This window comes from Dermacentor andersoni, chromosome 11 (genome assembly GCF_023375885.2).
Source record: "Dermacentor andersoni chromosome 11, qqDerAnde1_hic_scaffold, whole genome shotgun sequence".
NCBI classification, from domain to species: domain Eukaryota; kingdom Metazoa; phylum Arthropoda; class Arachnida; order Ixodida; family Ixodidae; genus Dermacentor; species Dermacentor andersoni.
Window position 1 is genome coordinate 34,479,486 of NC_092824.1, and position 16,273 is coordinate 34,495,758.

Genomic DNA, 16,273 nt, shown 5'->3' on the forward strand with positions numbered 1-16,273 from the left:
AGCTGAAAGAAAGTATGACGACTACTGCTGTAATGTTTATGACTATAAGTATAGCACAAGGAAGCAAGATGAGCAGAGGTAGACACACAGTACTGTGTGTGTCTTCAGAGTTCAAGTAGGTAATGTGTTGGGCATATGTATTTTGCAATGAAGGATGACGCGAAAGCATGTGAACACAGTTGCCCAGTAGTTGGCAGCAAGTAACTTCACTGTAAGTGGCAAGCTCTCTGAATGCTAGAACAATGTCCAGAGGCTTTGGTTTTTATGGAGAGCTCCTTCAAGCTTATCTGTTACCTTTGAGTATACTTCACATAACAGAGCACTCGGAGGGTTGCCTGAAAGTTCCACTTCCACTCTGCTCATTGCATTGGTATACACATTGCATTAGTATTAACTTATGAAAGTCTTTTTTTTTTTTTTTCAAACAGCTGTTTGAGACATTTTAAAGAAATTTTAATATTACAACTATTCTTGGTAAAAATTTTATCCAAGATGCAACAGTACAAAGCACCTGAGTAGTGAACTACCAGGCAAATAGAGTTAATACCACAGTAGCTACTAGGTTCACGATACCTCATTGAAGAATATATGATTTGCATATCGAGGTGACTGTCGTTGCTTTCAAGCATAGTCCTTCAAACCCAGCAGCAATGCAAGAATATCGCTGTCATTGCCTCGCAGCACGCTATTCAAGTGCTCTAGGTATGCTGGACATACTGGACTGTACATCTTAAATGACTGCTCTCAATGACCAAACTTTTCCGGTATTCAAGGCTAGTGAGTAAATGCAATTAAGTCATAAGAAAGAGACACAGTTTGAGCCATGGAGGCTATTGCTATATCTGCAAATGTACTGCAAGTTCTACAGGCTTGATTAAGTGTTGCTATTTCTTTAAATTTTTTGGCCGGTGTGCTCACCTATGTGGCATGTAGAGCTGCAAGGGCTAGCCTGTTTGTTTTTGTTTTAGTTCTTGTTGGCTTGCATGCCTCTTGGTTGTTTATTGCTTATCATTTGGAGGCGCTCTTGCCCCAAAAGAGCGTGCCGCTGGCTCAGCCGGACTTGTCGCCGTCTGGCACGGTGAGTGTCGTCTGCTGCATGCTCGTGTGGCCTGCCTGTCATCATCCGCAGGGCACCTGAGCTCCTCGCATGCCAAAATAAAGATGGAAGCCTTCGCCCTGGCCCGAGCCGAACCCAAGCCAACACACCCACGTGAGTACTAGAGCATCATGGCCTGCGCATACTTTCTTTCGTTTATTAGACTTCCTAGCGCTAGAGCACGCTATAGTCACAGGGGACCCAGGTCAGAAGAAGGAAATTTGCAGGCAAATGAAACGAAAATTGGGCAGGAACCACCGGAGCATGGTTGCCAAAGTTAAGTGTTAGCTTCTCGGTAGGTCTGCTGAGATGTGCTGCTGGTAAACTTATTCGTTAGCTATAATGGTTAATGCTATGAGGCATGCGGGCACCATGGTGCATGGACATGTCAGAGTATGTGTACTCTGCTAGTACTCTTCAGGCTCGCCATGTGGCAAAGCAAGCAACACGCTGATGTATTTTTCTCTCACCTGCAGTTGTGCCATCATGCTGTGGCCAACGTTTCATGAAACACTGCCTATACTGTGAAGTACTTTTATTTTAATACTGTGTTCATGGGCCAGTGCTTAAACAATAGTACGCCACATGTGACAGAGCTGGGTGTGTGTAGGGGGTGTGTGTGCAAAACCAGTTCTGCATTCTGTTTCGCAACCTGTAGTGGGCTGCAGCAGCTGTGTAACGGCTGTAGCAATGCAATGGGTTAGAGTGCATACGGCAGGCATAATATATACAATCAGCCCGTTATTCCTAGATAAATTTATGCCACTGAGACTTGGAGGATAATGAAGAAGCTTGAGCAGAAGCTGAGAAAGAAATGATCGGCACGGCATTGATAGATGGGAAAACAGCGGTGTAGATTAGAGAGCAGAACGGCGCAGCCAATTGCCTGGCTGAGAGTAAAAGGAAGTGGAACTGGGTCATGTCAGTCATCTGAATGAGAACAGGGATGTGTGGCAAGAGAAGGGAAACACAGTTGAGGATAGCAGAGGAGGTGGCATGATAAAATTAGCAAATTTGCAGGCATAGGACAGAGTTGGCTTATGCAAAACAAGGGTAATGAGAGAGCCATGGAAAAGGCCTCCATTTTGCAGTGGACATAAAATAGGCTGGCAGCGATGGTGGTAGCGAGGATGATGATAACTAAATTGCATTGTGAATGTATACCAGCTTGTAAAGTATTCTTCTTTTTAAAAAAAATATTGGAACATCGGAACGTGGTGACCCACTACAGAGAATGGAACTGGTTGCTTGGACTGCATTTCGTCTCTGGCCAGTGCCAAGTTCCCGACTGGCTGGTGCAATGACTCAGACCCCATACTGTACTTGCCGTCAGAATGAAAAGGCATTATAGGATCCCTCCTTAGGTTTAAGCATTGTAAACAGACAAGCATGGTGTGTAGATTGTGCACTGACCAATCATGTCTGCTTTATACACCAATGTGCATCGCAGAAACAACTGAACAACCTAACGGCAGCCTCTGCACTTTTACTTTCAAAGGAGGCACACTTCCTGGCAGAGCAACACCTTATTAACGTTCGTTCACGTCAAGCCAAATAAATACGTAGCTGCAGTGTCATTGATTACGGCATGCGACTTCTGTAACTCATCCGTCGGAGTGCACCAAACCGCCACTGGGAATGTGCTGCACAGCGTAACAGAAAGAAAAAGAGAAAAAAAGAAAAAGAAGGCAGGTTTGTGACCTAAATCTGATGCGGTAGCTTGGCTCTGGCATGGGAGAAGCCAGGGAAGGAGTGTCGCTTGCAAACGCTAATCAAGATAAATGGAGAGGTTGTCAGTGTTAGCAGTGAAGCTTGCCTCCTGGAAGAAAGGTGACACAACATTTCAATTTCTCCTAGCACCTTTAATCATGAACTAATCTTTGAAGACCTGGAGCTGGAGCACTTTCTAGACATGGCCTTATAATGTCTGATGTATAGCCAGGATTCCTGATTGGGCCTGGTGAGGGGTCTTTTTTTTTTTTTTATAAGAAAATGAGGGTGTAGTGACCTGAAACAAGTTCAAACTGTACACGGCCATTATGTCAAGGAATTTCAGCTTGGAAAGTATAATTTTTTTACGTAAGTTGCATATATTACTATGTTTTCTTTTGGCAACGCAAATTCTAATGACTATTTTGTACAGCTTATAGACGAAGGCCTCAGTAATTCGAAGCTCTGAGAGGAGTTTTTTAACAACTCTTCAGTGAGTGGACAAGGTGTGGTTGTCAGTGAAAAATAAGCTAGTGTCTGAAGTTGAGATGTGGAAAGTTTCTAGCTTTGTATCTGTTGATGCAACGTATAGCTTTTGTTTTTGCTGCAAGTGTTCTTCATGAGCTCAGGTCTTTTGATTATATTTTTGCACCCGCCATTCTAGATAGCACATTATGGGTGCTTACTTTGGTGTTGCAGTGGATTTTAATAAATGATGGAGGCAGAAAAAACAAACTCCACCTGAAGTCAAGATTCTGATGAAATCTCCTCTGATCAGCAAGAGAAACAGGGCACATGGTGGCTAAAGTGAAAAAGCTCTTAAAAATGACATTTAAGCCCTGAGATACAGACGCACGTAGATGCCGAAGCTTCCAGTGCCAAGCCACACTAAATCTTGTAAGAGTGATTGTATCTCCAAAAGTGATTGTTCGAATATACCACACATGGTTTCTTCAAACTGTTTTGGGTAAATAATTATCAACCCAGAAGCATGGGACAGTAAAGTTGTGATGGTTTTATTTGCTTTCTCTTTGCACTGCGTTTCAGAGGCTTGAAGACATAAGGTAAGATGCCCAACAGCTTGTTGCATGTCCTGTTGCTTGCCTTAGGTGTCGGGACATGCTGGTTCTCAACTGGGTGGAGTTTATTTTTTTTTTCTGCCTCCATCCTTTCCTTCAAGAGAGGAGCTCTTTCTCTTGAATGTGGTCACATTTGAGGTGCAACAAGTGGTGTGGTATTGGTTGTTTGCATGATTAAATGTGCAAGCTGTTATGATGCCCATTCACCTGCATGGTCTCACCACACATCCTGACCCATTGTCGGTTTTACTTCACGGGGACTTGTCGTTGCACAGTTTGGTCCTACCTTTCCTTCCTGTTTCTAATGCGAGAGGTGTTTGTCCTACAGTGAACTTAAGAGGCCAGTGATATTCTCAGGCCCACGAGCCGCAGCACATTTGTGTTTTAAGTTCTCCTCCGCACATCAACAGCGTACACCAAACAGCACGAATGACTTGTGTGTAAATGAATTTTGGAGGTTGGCACGCACATTCCTGGACTACACCCTTGGACAGATGATTTGCTGGCCACCCTCTTCTTGCCTGTTATGATGTCAGCATGGGAGAACTGATGTTGGTGCTTGGATCTTGGGTCTTGTGTACCTGTCCTTTAAACAATGTGTGCAGACTGTTATCGCTATGAGAGGCTGTGGTCTACCTCTGTTTTGGTGTAAAGATTTTGGCAGCACCTACATAACACAATCCTTCTGTTTTATTTTTCACCAAAAGGGAAGTCAGGTGAGCCAAATTGTAGTTGAGGATGTCTGAGAATTTCACCACGAGCACTCCTCTTGCTGATGCATACTTGATCTCAAGTCCGCAGAGATGTCATGAAAAGCAGCGCTCAGATATTCAGTCAAGTTCAGTTTCGGTTTCAAAATAGTTTTCTTTTGCTTATTCAGAATTGTTTCTGCATCTTTATACAAATTGAACTACTATATATCTTACACCTGACAGGACTCGTAGAAAAGTAGGATAGAAAAAAAAAACGAAATAGCTGCATACACTACTTTTCTTCCCCACAAATATCTATATAATGTAGTAATATAAATATCGGCATGTTCCTTTATTTCATGAAGTAATTTAGTAAGTGTACATGTATGTGCAATGAAGCCCACCTTCTGTTGTCATGTTTTATAACTAAACTCTGCGCTGTTCAAGCAGGTATAACACATGGCTTTGTCTCTACAAATTCACCAGATTTTTTTGCACGAGTCAAAAGATCCCGATCTTGTTACACCTATTCACCATTTTCTATTCATCCTCGAAGAGTTAGTATAGTCTGAAGTGGGGGTTTTTATTTCTCTTGTATGTACTTTCTGACTTCGAAAAAATTGATTAATGAACCACCCGCGGCCTTTTTTTTTTATTATTACACAGGGGTAGCAGGGGGTGCGAGCAGCCCCTTAGGAGGGCCTCCCCTGAGCGGGCCATCGTACTACCTGCACCCAGCGGGCAAGTACCAGGAGAATGGCGACACCTTCTCCGACTTTGTCAACCTCGTCTGCCAGGAGGCCCACAACTCTGGCACGCAGGTGTGTGTGCCATACAGTCCTATGCTGCAAACTCTGAGTCACCGGCAGGTGTGTCATCAACTGCTGAGCAATCAAGTGCTTTGGCATTGTATTAACGCTGTCTCGCAGCTGTTGTCATTGCTCATGAAAGGGGCAGGACTCCTCAAGCTGTCATTAAGCAGCTTTTCCTTTCCTTGAGCCTTCTGTTACAGCATGTAATGTGATGAAGCTTCAAAGAAAGTGAAACTGACTTCAAAATACGATTGTCTTGAAGTTTCTAACGGTAACATACTCTGTAGCCACAAAACATTAAAAGTTGATTTACAAATTTTTGGTAATGACATATCTGCTTACTCTTTTTCTTCGTGAAACGCTAGAAATTAAGCCCATAGATCACCTGTGCAAGTAACACATGCGTAGCTAGTGCAGCATTTTCTTAAAACTACTGGTATTTTAACTTTGAAGGCACTTTATTGTTACGAGGTGTTTCTACATTAGCATAATGGCGCTGATGGAATGTAGCCACTTCAACTTGGCTGTTTACTGGTAAGGAAGGACCACATTTCATCGTGAAAGAACCAAGCCAGTTCTAGGTAACTCTTCACTGGCAAAGAAGGGCTACATTTCATCGTGAAGGAACCAGAGCCAGTTCTCCAGCCAATCCATGATTGACTGGAGAAGGCTGGTCCAGCCAATCCATGATTGCAAATGGACATACTGTTGCTAAGATTTCAGCATAAAACTTGAAAAAGGAAGGATTGGGTTTTATTTTCTTTGATAATAATAAAGCATTTTTTTGCCGAAGAAAGGCTTAAAAAGTTTTGGAGTTTACTTGTCTGAAACAGATAAGATGTTGCTCTTTAGTGTCCTTTTAAAGTTTAGTTGGTCAGTTATATGTAATTATGTAGGGTGTTATGGTGCAAAAGCAACTTAGACTGTGATGTGGTAGCTGTTTTAAAGCATTCAACCACTTTGACCTGACTGACCAGTCTGAGGTAGGAATATTTAAGCAATATATATAATTGCGACACAACGCTCGCAGCTTGGATAGCTCTCGCTGAGCATTGACGGTCAGGCGGCTTAGCGGAGAAGTTGAAGAGGCTTAGCATGCTGGCTCCATGACAACTGGAAATAGATGACTAATCACATCATGATGCAGAGCCAGTGAAGGCGGAGCTTAGCCCCGATCACTCAGCGAATGAGTTGAGGAGTAAAGGCCTGGCTAGGCAAGAGGGTAACTTGTAATCGTCCGTAGCTCTCTTGCTATTGAATGCATCCCTTAAATTGTGGCACTACTGTTTTACTGTACCTGTACCCTACGCGTCCACAAAATTTGTGCAAACCATTTCAGGGACCCTTTAAGAACTTTTGCTGAATCACAACACCCTAAATACGATGAAATCTGTGAAATCTGCACGAAATTAAGAAGAAAAAAAAAGTTGTACTTGGACCTTCACCTTCTCTCGTCTAATAATTGACCTACTACTATGAAATTAACAGCAATTAACTTTTGAAAGAATACTTTAACTGTATAAAGCGGTGCAGTGTTTCTATTTTAGTGTTCCTTTAGACCATCGTTAAACAGTTGGTGTCTCCTTGATGCACACAGGCCAGCCCCGATGCCGGAGTGCGAGGCAGCCCCTCCAAGCTCCCGCAATTCTACTCGAGCTCCATGCTGCCCCCGCCTCCACCAGCCCCCATGGCACGGCCCGTTGCCATCATTCGGTCCGCAGGTAATCAAGAATGCTGTCCCAGTTTTCATATATAGGTTCATTGCCATTTATATATATATTACAGTCAAAGCTCATTACAACGGAGTCGCATCTGACATAAAAATATCTTCATTAGATTCAGTATTTGTTTAAGTATGTATTCATTGCATATTGATATTGGTGACAGACATTAGGTTTATTTCATTTCATTCAATAATTCAATTGCATTCAACTGGTACTAACACACGAGGAAGAAACTCCGAGGTTAACAAAGAAGCTTGAAAAGTTATGAACCACGCTAAAAGCGATGCAACAAGAAATGTTATAGGCATAACATTAAGAGACAGGAAAGCAGGGATGTAGATTAAAGAGCAAATGGGGTTATCAATATTCTAGTAGTCATTCAGAGAAAGAGTTGAGCAGGACATGTAATGCATAGGGCAGATAGCCGGTGGTCAATTAGGCTTATAGAGAATGAGTGCCAAGAGAAGGAAAGAGTAGACAGGGACATCAGAGGACTAGATGGTTTGACGAAATGAGGAAATTTGCAGGCATCATAAAAAAGAAATCAGATGCAAGCCAGGGGTAATTGGAGATTACCCAATCTGGAGATTACTAGGAGGGGATTTTGTCCTGCAGTGGACAAAATTCATCATCAGTGATGATGATGATGATTCAATAATTCATTACGTCCATGTTTGTTATATAGAGATTAAACTGTGTAGTGTAAGTCACATTTACTTGCCAGTGCAGCTGAAACTCAAAAGCTGATAAACAAGCATCACAAAGAAAATGAGGTGGAAATGTCAAGCAATGACAGGAAGGTGATAGATATAGTAAAGACACCTTGCATCCCCTCTTATATACGGTGGGAAACATGTCATATAATAAGGTCATTGCCTCGGGGTTATTTTCCAATAGAAAGCTTTTGAATACGTTTCATATGAGTGATATTATCAAAAATCAAATGCCAGCATCATCGTACATTCACGGCACTTTCACTTTCTTCATCGTTGTCACGGTAACCAAAGCTGTGCTGATGCAGACGGACATTGTGTTGCTCGTCTGTCATTGCACCAAGCTTATATACATGAACATGGAGTACATAATCGGCTGTCAGACTTCCATATCTCAGAGGCCATAATATTGATACAGTCATTGTACCTGTTGCCATCAGGTGGTGTCAGGACATTATCTGCTGTGATATTTCTCTTTCTATTTGGTTCTGCTGGAGGTACAGCTTAGCTGTGCCGTTTAAAGGGACCCTCTTGACACCCGTACCTTTGCGCTAATCAACCACTGTGTTGCATGTTGTGTTTCGGTTTCGAAATGTGTTGACCACTAGCACCACGCTAGAACGTTGTAGTGCCTTGACAGAGCGGCCGCTAACGGCCGGGGTGCGAAGTGCCACAGAAAAGAGACGTGCGACTTCCTTAACACGGACCAGGGAAAAAAAAATGAGCTTATTCCAATGAGGGGAAAAGGAACACAGGTGTACGCTTACAAAGTTGGGTGCGGCATCGCGCCAGCGGTACAAACAATCCGGAACCGATACTGAGAACACGAACACACTGCACATCCATTGTACATGTACAGAGAGATCCACTGTTAAAGGGAACACTTGAGTGGAGAGCATGTTTGAATCGTCCTCTCTCACAAGAGTACGATCACCTAGATTTGCAGCAGTTAAGTTATAGTTGGTAGCTCTGACTCCTTTTGACACATCTGTGCAGTGCACTAACATTGCTTCTACAGCCACTTGCAGTTGGGGCGCCCGAAAAGTAAGAGGTTCACGTTTGGATGTTCCCTTTAACAGTGGATCACACTGTACATTATGTCCATTCGCCCTGCTTCTCTTCCTCCTCTCAATCCTAGCTATACTCCACCAACACAGCAGGAAACCCCACAGAAGCTACACAAGCGGTACAGTCATAGAAGTCTCACTGGGCGCATTTCCCAGTGCATTTGTGTTTTTATCTGCGATGCTTTCTATGCAGTGACTGCGTCACGTATTACAACTACAACTTCTGAACGTAAGGTTACATCAAATTGTGTAATATGTGCACACTTTTGTGTTTCCAGTATGTGATATACTTATAATATGTTCTGGTAGCGAGTGCAAGATGGTGCGCTGTGGCTGCTGATCACAGTAATGTGTCACTCCGCTCATTTGGATGTAAATAGGCTCATACCTGCAATGCCCTCCATGTAATAATTGCATCATAATTTGCGACATAAAACTATGCGCCTTAATACTGACAGAAACTTCTTGTCCTGTCTTTGTTACTTATTGGGTGGCCCTCAATCCAGTTATTGTGCAATGGAATCTCAATTCCCCGGGAGCGCAGCATATAATAGCTTACCTTAGCTTTTGATACGACAATTTCAAAACCCGTGCCAAGAGCAGCGCAACTGTGGACGTGACAAAGATTACCCATTTCGTCACCGAAACCTGTTGTGGTGGTCCCGTGGTACCAGGTACCACTGACGAGTACTCACACACTGCGTCCATGGTGCCTCTAGCCGAGTCCATTCAGTACTCGACAGGACAGTAGAGGAGAGAGCGTCCTCCTGCATTTCCAAGAGAAGCAAACAATTGGAAGGGCCAGTCTGGCAGCTTTCGGTGGCCCAGTGATTGTATGCCCTTCAACCACCGCACCCAGCAACCTCCTCGTTTGGTGACGTGAGAAGTAGCCTTTCTCACATCCATGGCTGGGCATCACTTGACATTTTGGGTAGGCCATACGAAATGTGCAGTAATTGTTCATTTGTAGTGCTCTCAAGGGATTGAGGCTTCGTACCGTAACTATAGAGTCAACAGCTGCCCCCCCTCCCCCCAAAAAAATAAGGGGACACCAAATTTTCATGTCAGTTCGCCTTTAATTTTAGGTCGAATTATATGATGCATGCCTATGTCTCCCTTATATATGGGATACTATGCAAATGTAAGCAGTCGGAGAAGCCTCCCTAGCCTTCATAGCATTGCTTCCTATATGTGAACCGGGGTATAGAGCACCGTTCACCCACATTTGGTCTCTGACCGATATTATCTCGAAAGAACCATAGACTGTTACATAGTCGAATTCTGAAATGCACTTATAAATACACAACATGTCAGTGGCATGTCAGTGTGACACATATCACAAAACAAATACGCTATATTCACAGAGTAACTTTCAGAACTTATTAGTTTTCAACAAATCAATTAGATGGGAAGGCAACCTCTAGAGTGAACGTTCATTTTTAAATAGCATTTTCTTCATGGACAAAGCGAAATTAGGCATTAATTTAACATCATTGGGTATTGTGTTCTATATGAAAGCACTGATGAATTCTGATAACTTTCACCTATATGTGTTTCTAGAAAATGGTAGGTTAAGACAATTAGTTGCATCTTTCGTGTCAGGTGTAGGAATGTAGTGGAATGCCAGGAGACAGAGGTGTTAGACCCTGTGTCCGTTTAATTGTTGTGCCCAGGCCCGAGCAATCAGCCACAGCCACAGAGTAGCCCACCCAGCGTGGAAGGGGCTCGGCCAGAAGACGGTGGCCCCAAGGAGGACTCGGCCAGCCCCGGCGGTTAGTATGGGCATGATTTCAAGTCTGGCTTTTGGCTGTAGCTGACTTTCAACTATCAGCTCGGAACTTCTCTAGGCGTTCTACCCCATGCAATGGTTCTCAAGCAAAAGCCCTCAGTTCCTTTTGGCATCTGCAAATACAGTGAAACCCTTGAGTGTGCTACTCTTAAAGTATAGCATGGAAACATGAGATAACCTACGAGTCATATAATCTGGGACTACTTATCACGTTTGTCACGTGTGTCTCCACATGATTTTAAGGTCAAGCCCAGATAGCATATCATATTTGAGCGCATGGTACATTTGGTTAACTATATATTAGAATTTGTATAATAAAAGGATGCAGAGACAACTTTTAACTGAAACTTCCAGCAATCTTTAATGGTTTCTTGCAATCACAAAAAGCCTCAGGCTAATTGAATTGAGGCCATGAAAAGCATGAAGTTTTTAGCAGCTAAGCTCTGAGAACTCTATGTGCACCAACATACATTGCTTAAGGTATGCTTTGGAACTGTATGCCAGCTTGCAGTTCATGTTTGGTACACTGAATGCTCCGCTGTAATGCAAGGTGTGGCACTGGGGCGCAATTAGAATCTACATGAGGGTTTCGCTGCATGAACCCTGCACTGCAAGCAATTTGTGGCACTTCTGCTGTATGGCAAATCAATTCTGTGGAATCCCACAAGGAGGAGGAAGGTTCATGAAAGGAAAAATTGTCACCACCACCTACATTCATGCTACATGAATAACGAAGTTTGGGCCCACATACGTATGGGCGCTGGGCGGGGCCTTCGGTCAGGATCAAATTAACCGAAGTGAAATTAACGGACGTCTACTGTATTTGGCCAGCTGAATATGTGCACATTTTAAATTTGTTCTGCTCTTGCTATTGACACCAGTCACCACTCAACATAGCTTGATGCCACAGGGAAACAGTGGTAGGATGTTGAGCTGAGCAAGTTGTTGCTACATGCTTACACAGACAACAGCTAAGCATTGGGGACCACTAGGGACAGATAAAAAGAAGCAAACTGACACTGATATGAAACTGAATTTTCCTTAAGAATGGCAGCAAAACACAGCCACATTGTGTGCTTTCATCCGACTGTAGCAGTACCATTGTGCTTTAGATTGTCACAACTTTCTGGACTGAAGAGGATGTTGTGATCTGAAAGCTTGAAACGTTTGCACACCACCGCATTCAATTTCGAATGAGTTTATCTCTGTGGTATTAGACTTCTGTGTTGCTTATCCCGCTTAGTCCCATTCAATGCACATTTACTGTGGTGTTCACGATGTTTACATTGATCGTTGGGAGCAGGTGCCTGCAGCGTTGGGAGTGACTCGGTCGTGACAGCCACAGTCCGGACTTCGTCCAGCCCCTTCCTGGCTCGGTCAACATCGGAGCACACCTTTGGCCACATCCACTCACAGGGACAGGTGAGAGCGCCATTTGCACATTCGTATCCAAGCTGGTCATGGAGGAGTAGTTGCAGTTATGCTTTGTGCCAGCTGCTGTTAGGGGCGCTAAAGGCGAAAGAAGCATTCCAGCAGAAACCATCTCAGGATGACTTTCATCATTGATGCAGTTAGCATTGAAGCACTGTAGTGATATGATCTCGACCGGGTGAGGTGGGTCTTCACCACAAGAATTGGGAAATCACAATGATGGCGGACATCGTGATGATGCCAAAAAAAAACAGTAGAGAAGAATGTATTCTCTTCATTGGTACATGGTTGTGACTCTACCCGAGTCTCGAGCTTTTCTCATTAACACGGGGCCAGGACGGCCTTAAATAAACCATCGTGATCTTGTGGTCGTCAATGTCTTTCAGAAAACTTGGGGAACTTGTGGAAGTATCAGTGCCTTTGTCAGGTTGTGAAGGCAACAAGCTCTTCCTTTTCATGTCTCCTCTGGGTTCTCCCCTTTGTGTCTGCTCAGGGCGTCAAGGGGTGACGTTTTTTCGGGGAAGAGGGCAATTATGTCGACATGAGAACACCCGCTTAAATCTTTCCCATGCTTGAGAGGTCGAAGTCCAGACTTATCCTAACAGCTTTTTTTGGGACGAGGGAAACCACTTCGTCACGAGAACGCACGCCTGAACATTTCTCACGTTCGACAGGTCGATCATAACAGTAGTGGCTTGCTATGTATGGCCACCACTGAAACATGCCATCTGTGAGCCATAATTGCAGCCAAGCTCTTCTCTCACGCTTCCTACTAGACACGCTGCGCCATCTAGGGACGCTGCTGTGAAATACGTGCGTAGCATGCTTCTGAATTTATATTCAGACAATCTTGTCTGCGTATGTAAGACTCAGCTTTGATTATGCCGAGCAATGTTAACTGTTAAATGTTAAATGTTAACTCTTTTTTCATCATTGAAAAGTGACACACACCCAGGGGCACATACCTAGTGGCTCGTGTTGGTGTGAAAAAGTTTAGATACAGACAGACATGCTGCAAAGTGGGTGACGTTCCCAAAGAATGCTAACTGAATTAGTAAGTTGAGCTGTAATAAGCTACCCTATACTGGAATTCCCCAAAAAGTGAAACGGGTGCCAAAACAGGTGCCGACACTGCCTTGAAGCTTCTGCACCAGCTTGCCACGATGTCATGGATTTTGACTATGTCCTCTCAGGCCTCATTAATTTTTTTATTGGAGATAGTGGCACCGTGGCCCAAGTACAAGAAAATCCATTCACAACTGCGACATGAGACTGACACACTGATGCTGGGGTTCTGGCACAAAATTTGTGTTGTCATTTAGTAATTGACCCATTATTGTTAAATCAGAGAAAATAAACTTTTGAAATAATACTTATGAGGTTAAATTTATTTTTGTTTCACTTTATGTCTCTTTAAAGAAGTACTGACATGACATATTTTACTTTTCATTACTCCTTTTATTTTGCATAAAATGGGCACCTGAGCCCTCTAAACTTCAAAAAGAAATGCTGGCAAGCATCAGAGTGCTCTGAATGCTTTAATATAATGCTTGTTTCTGCAAACACGTGTCAGTTCCAGTATATCCAGGAGGCAAACGTGCCATGACACCCGATCTGCTGGATTGCTTTGCTGCTGCAATTGCTGTGTCTGCCACACGTGAGCGTACTTGAAAGAGAGGAGCGAAGCACTCATCTTTCAAAATGTATTGTCAATGTTACCATACCTGGCCTTATTGCTATACAGTCAAATCTTGATAATTTGAACTTGAAGGGGCCTGAAAATGTGTTCAAATTAAAAGAAGTTTGAATTAATGGAAACTAATGGAATGGAGGACTTACCTGTAGTGGCGCATGTGCTCTGAGCTAACATGGGTGGGAAACTCCAGAAGATTTATTCACACATATTTACAAATTACAGTCAAAATATGATTCTTCAGACTCCCTAGGGGCCGCGAAAACGTAAAAAAAAATCAGGTGTTCTCAAAAAATGAATGCATGCCTATTACTGCTCCCAAGGGCTCAAATCACCGCAGGCACATCCGAAATAGCTTTAAAGGCCTGCCAGTATACACTTATTAGGCATATCGGTGCTCGTACTGTGACAGGAGACAGTGGGTGCATGCGTGTATAATTAAAGGAAACATACCATCTCTCATGACAATCCGCCTCTTTCATTTTCCTGTGCTGCCCTCTGCCTCACGCCACTAAAAACGTTTTGGAAAGGTCCCGGGGCTTTCGCCGGTTGATTTGTGTGCCTGTGGCCACGAGTATGCGTCGGTTGTGCGTTTCGTGGATCGCGAATCATTATTAATGGCTTCTTCGGGACAGCATATCGTTCCTGAAGCCATGTCGCACTCAATGACTACTGGGTGAGCACGCCTGAGTTCTGCAAACAGTGCTGCCGATAAAGGCACGCTGAGTTCCGTTTGGCGGCACGGCTGCCTTGGAATTTGTCATTGATTTCTGCACTTGCACATCACTTTTTGTATTCTTTTCACACATTAGACGTTCCGCATATTCAAAAGGTCTTCTAGCGCAGCCTTCTGCGTCAGATTTGTTAAAGCGGTGTACTTGTTTACATCGACATCTACAGCCGCAGGTCATTGTTATCGTCAAATATTGTGGAAAAGGTCCATCGCTGATCTGAAATAGCGTCAAAATGTAGCAAAACATGCATATCTGCGCATATGTCCCATGTTGTTACACCCTGAGACGAGTCAATATGAGCGGCCGGACCACTTAAACAATGGCAGATGTGATCCAGATACATATATTACGGGCTGTTAAGTCATTGTCGCTCTTCTTTAACTCCATCGTACCTACAGATTTAGCATGACATAGAGCATTATTAGAGAAAACTGTGCTCGCATAAGTGCTCATTTGTAGGCCATGTTGTTCTCGCAAGAAAACGCGCTGATGCCATCGTTCACACGGCGTTGGTATAAATGAGCGGGGCGGTTGTTTATGCTGCTGTATACTGAATACACCGTCTCTTGTTTGCCGCTTGACGCAGAGGCAAACAGTGCATCTCTGAAATTGAGAAACGTGTCGGCAAAGCAACACGTACAGGCCCACCGATATACGTAGCGAATGCGGCCAACAGCCTACAGGTACGGTGACGTGCAGACGTTGACACAGCGCTGTCTCGCCGCTTATCGCTTATTGTGTAATCACCATGCGAAGTGAAGTGTAGCTGATTTCAAATCGCTAAGGCCAGAATTGAACTATAAAAGCAATTTCATTCGACTTAACTGCTTACATTTCACTTCAGGTCCGCCGGTAGCGAGTGCACGAACTCGACGGCGCCAGGTTAATCTTCGCTGAACAGGATCGACATTGGCTCACACTTCGTGGGCACGGCTTGAGAGGGTTAAAGCTTTGTGCATTTCAACTTGGTAGGCGTGCTTGACTCATTTTGAGCACAACTAATTCTGTATACAAGCGAAGACGTTGTCGCTATTGTGTTGTCGGTTCGACGGCCGATCGCGCGGGGTTCAGTCGAACGATGGTCGGCACGCTGATTTTGCCGGTGCCTTCGACAAGAAAGCCTGTCGCAGTACAACTCGCGCTCATCGGTTGCGTCGTTGTCGACCTTGTATGGTAAAAAGGCTTCAGTGACACACAATAGTCGGTCAATCATTGGAGTGAGCGTCTTGTCGGTCTCGGATCGACCCAGTGTTGCCGCGCCTTACGAGCACGTGCAGTCAGGAACGCGCTGCCACCACCAGCAAGTGAGGACCGACGCTGCAAAAAAAACTTCGTCAGCAACCTGATGTACTTAATAAGTGTCACCCAAGGGTAACGCAGGGGTGTTTCCTTAAATTAGCGAGCCATTTATCAAAGGCAGCAACTACCTGGCTCACGGCGCAGTCCGGACAACTCGGACGATGCCCTGGCCGCTTTCTCTTTTAAAGTGGAGTTGCAATCTTACGCTACGCACGTTTTCGGCACCGCACCGACGTCAAGCTACCAGTAGTTTCAACGCGGTACACGGCACGAGTGCTTGCAGCAGCGCGTTTCCGAGCGCTTTTTTATTTTTCGGGGGACTTGCCGGCGCGCGGTCACACACACGACCCTTCCAAAACGTTTCGCGACTAATCCGCTAGGGCAGGGCGCATGCGCCGTCGCGCCATGAAAGAGGCGGATAGCCCCCTTCTAAC

The 16,273-nt window shown here is 44.2% G+C and overlaps 1 protein-coding gene across 5 annotated transcripts in view; it reads left to right on the forward strand.

Annotated features, from left to right (window-relative positions):
• NfI (Nuclear factor I) overlaps positions 1-16,273 on the forward strand; it is a 94,456-nt gene that overhangs the window by 61,620 nt on the left and 16,563 nt on the right. For 4 of the 5 annotated variants that reach the window (XM_050167314.3, XM_050167315.3, XM_050167313.3 and 1 more), the window contains 5 exons: positions 1,130-1,210; positions 5,244-5,398; positions 6,987-7,110; positions 10,567-10,665; positions 11,986-12,104. In XM_050167314.3, coding sequence (XP_050023271.1) covers positions 1,130-1,210; positions 5,244-5,398; positions 6,987-7,110; positions 10,567-10,665; positions 11,986-12,104 — 578 coding nt within the window. The remainder of the gene's footprint in view (positions 1-1,129; positions 1,211-5,243; positions 5,399-6,986; positions 7,111-10,566; positions 10,666-11,985; positions 12,105-16,273) is intronic. The other variant, XM_055064277.2, reaches the window with a different exon arrangement.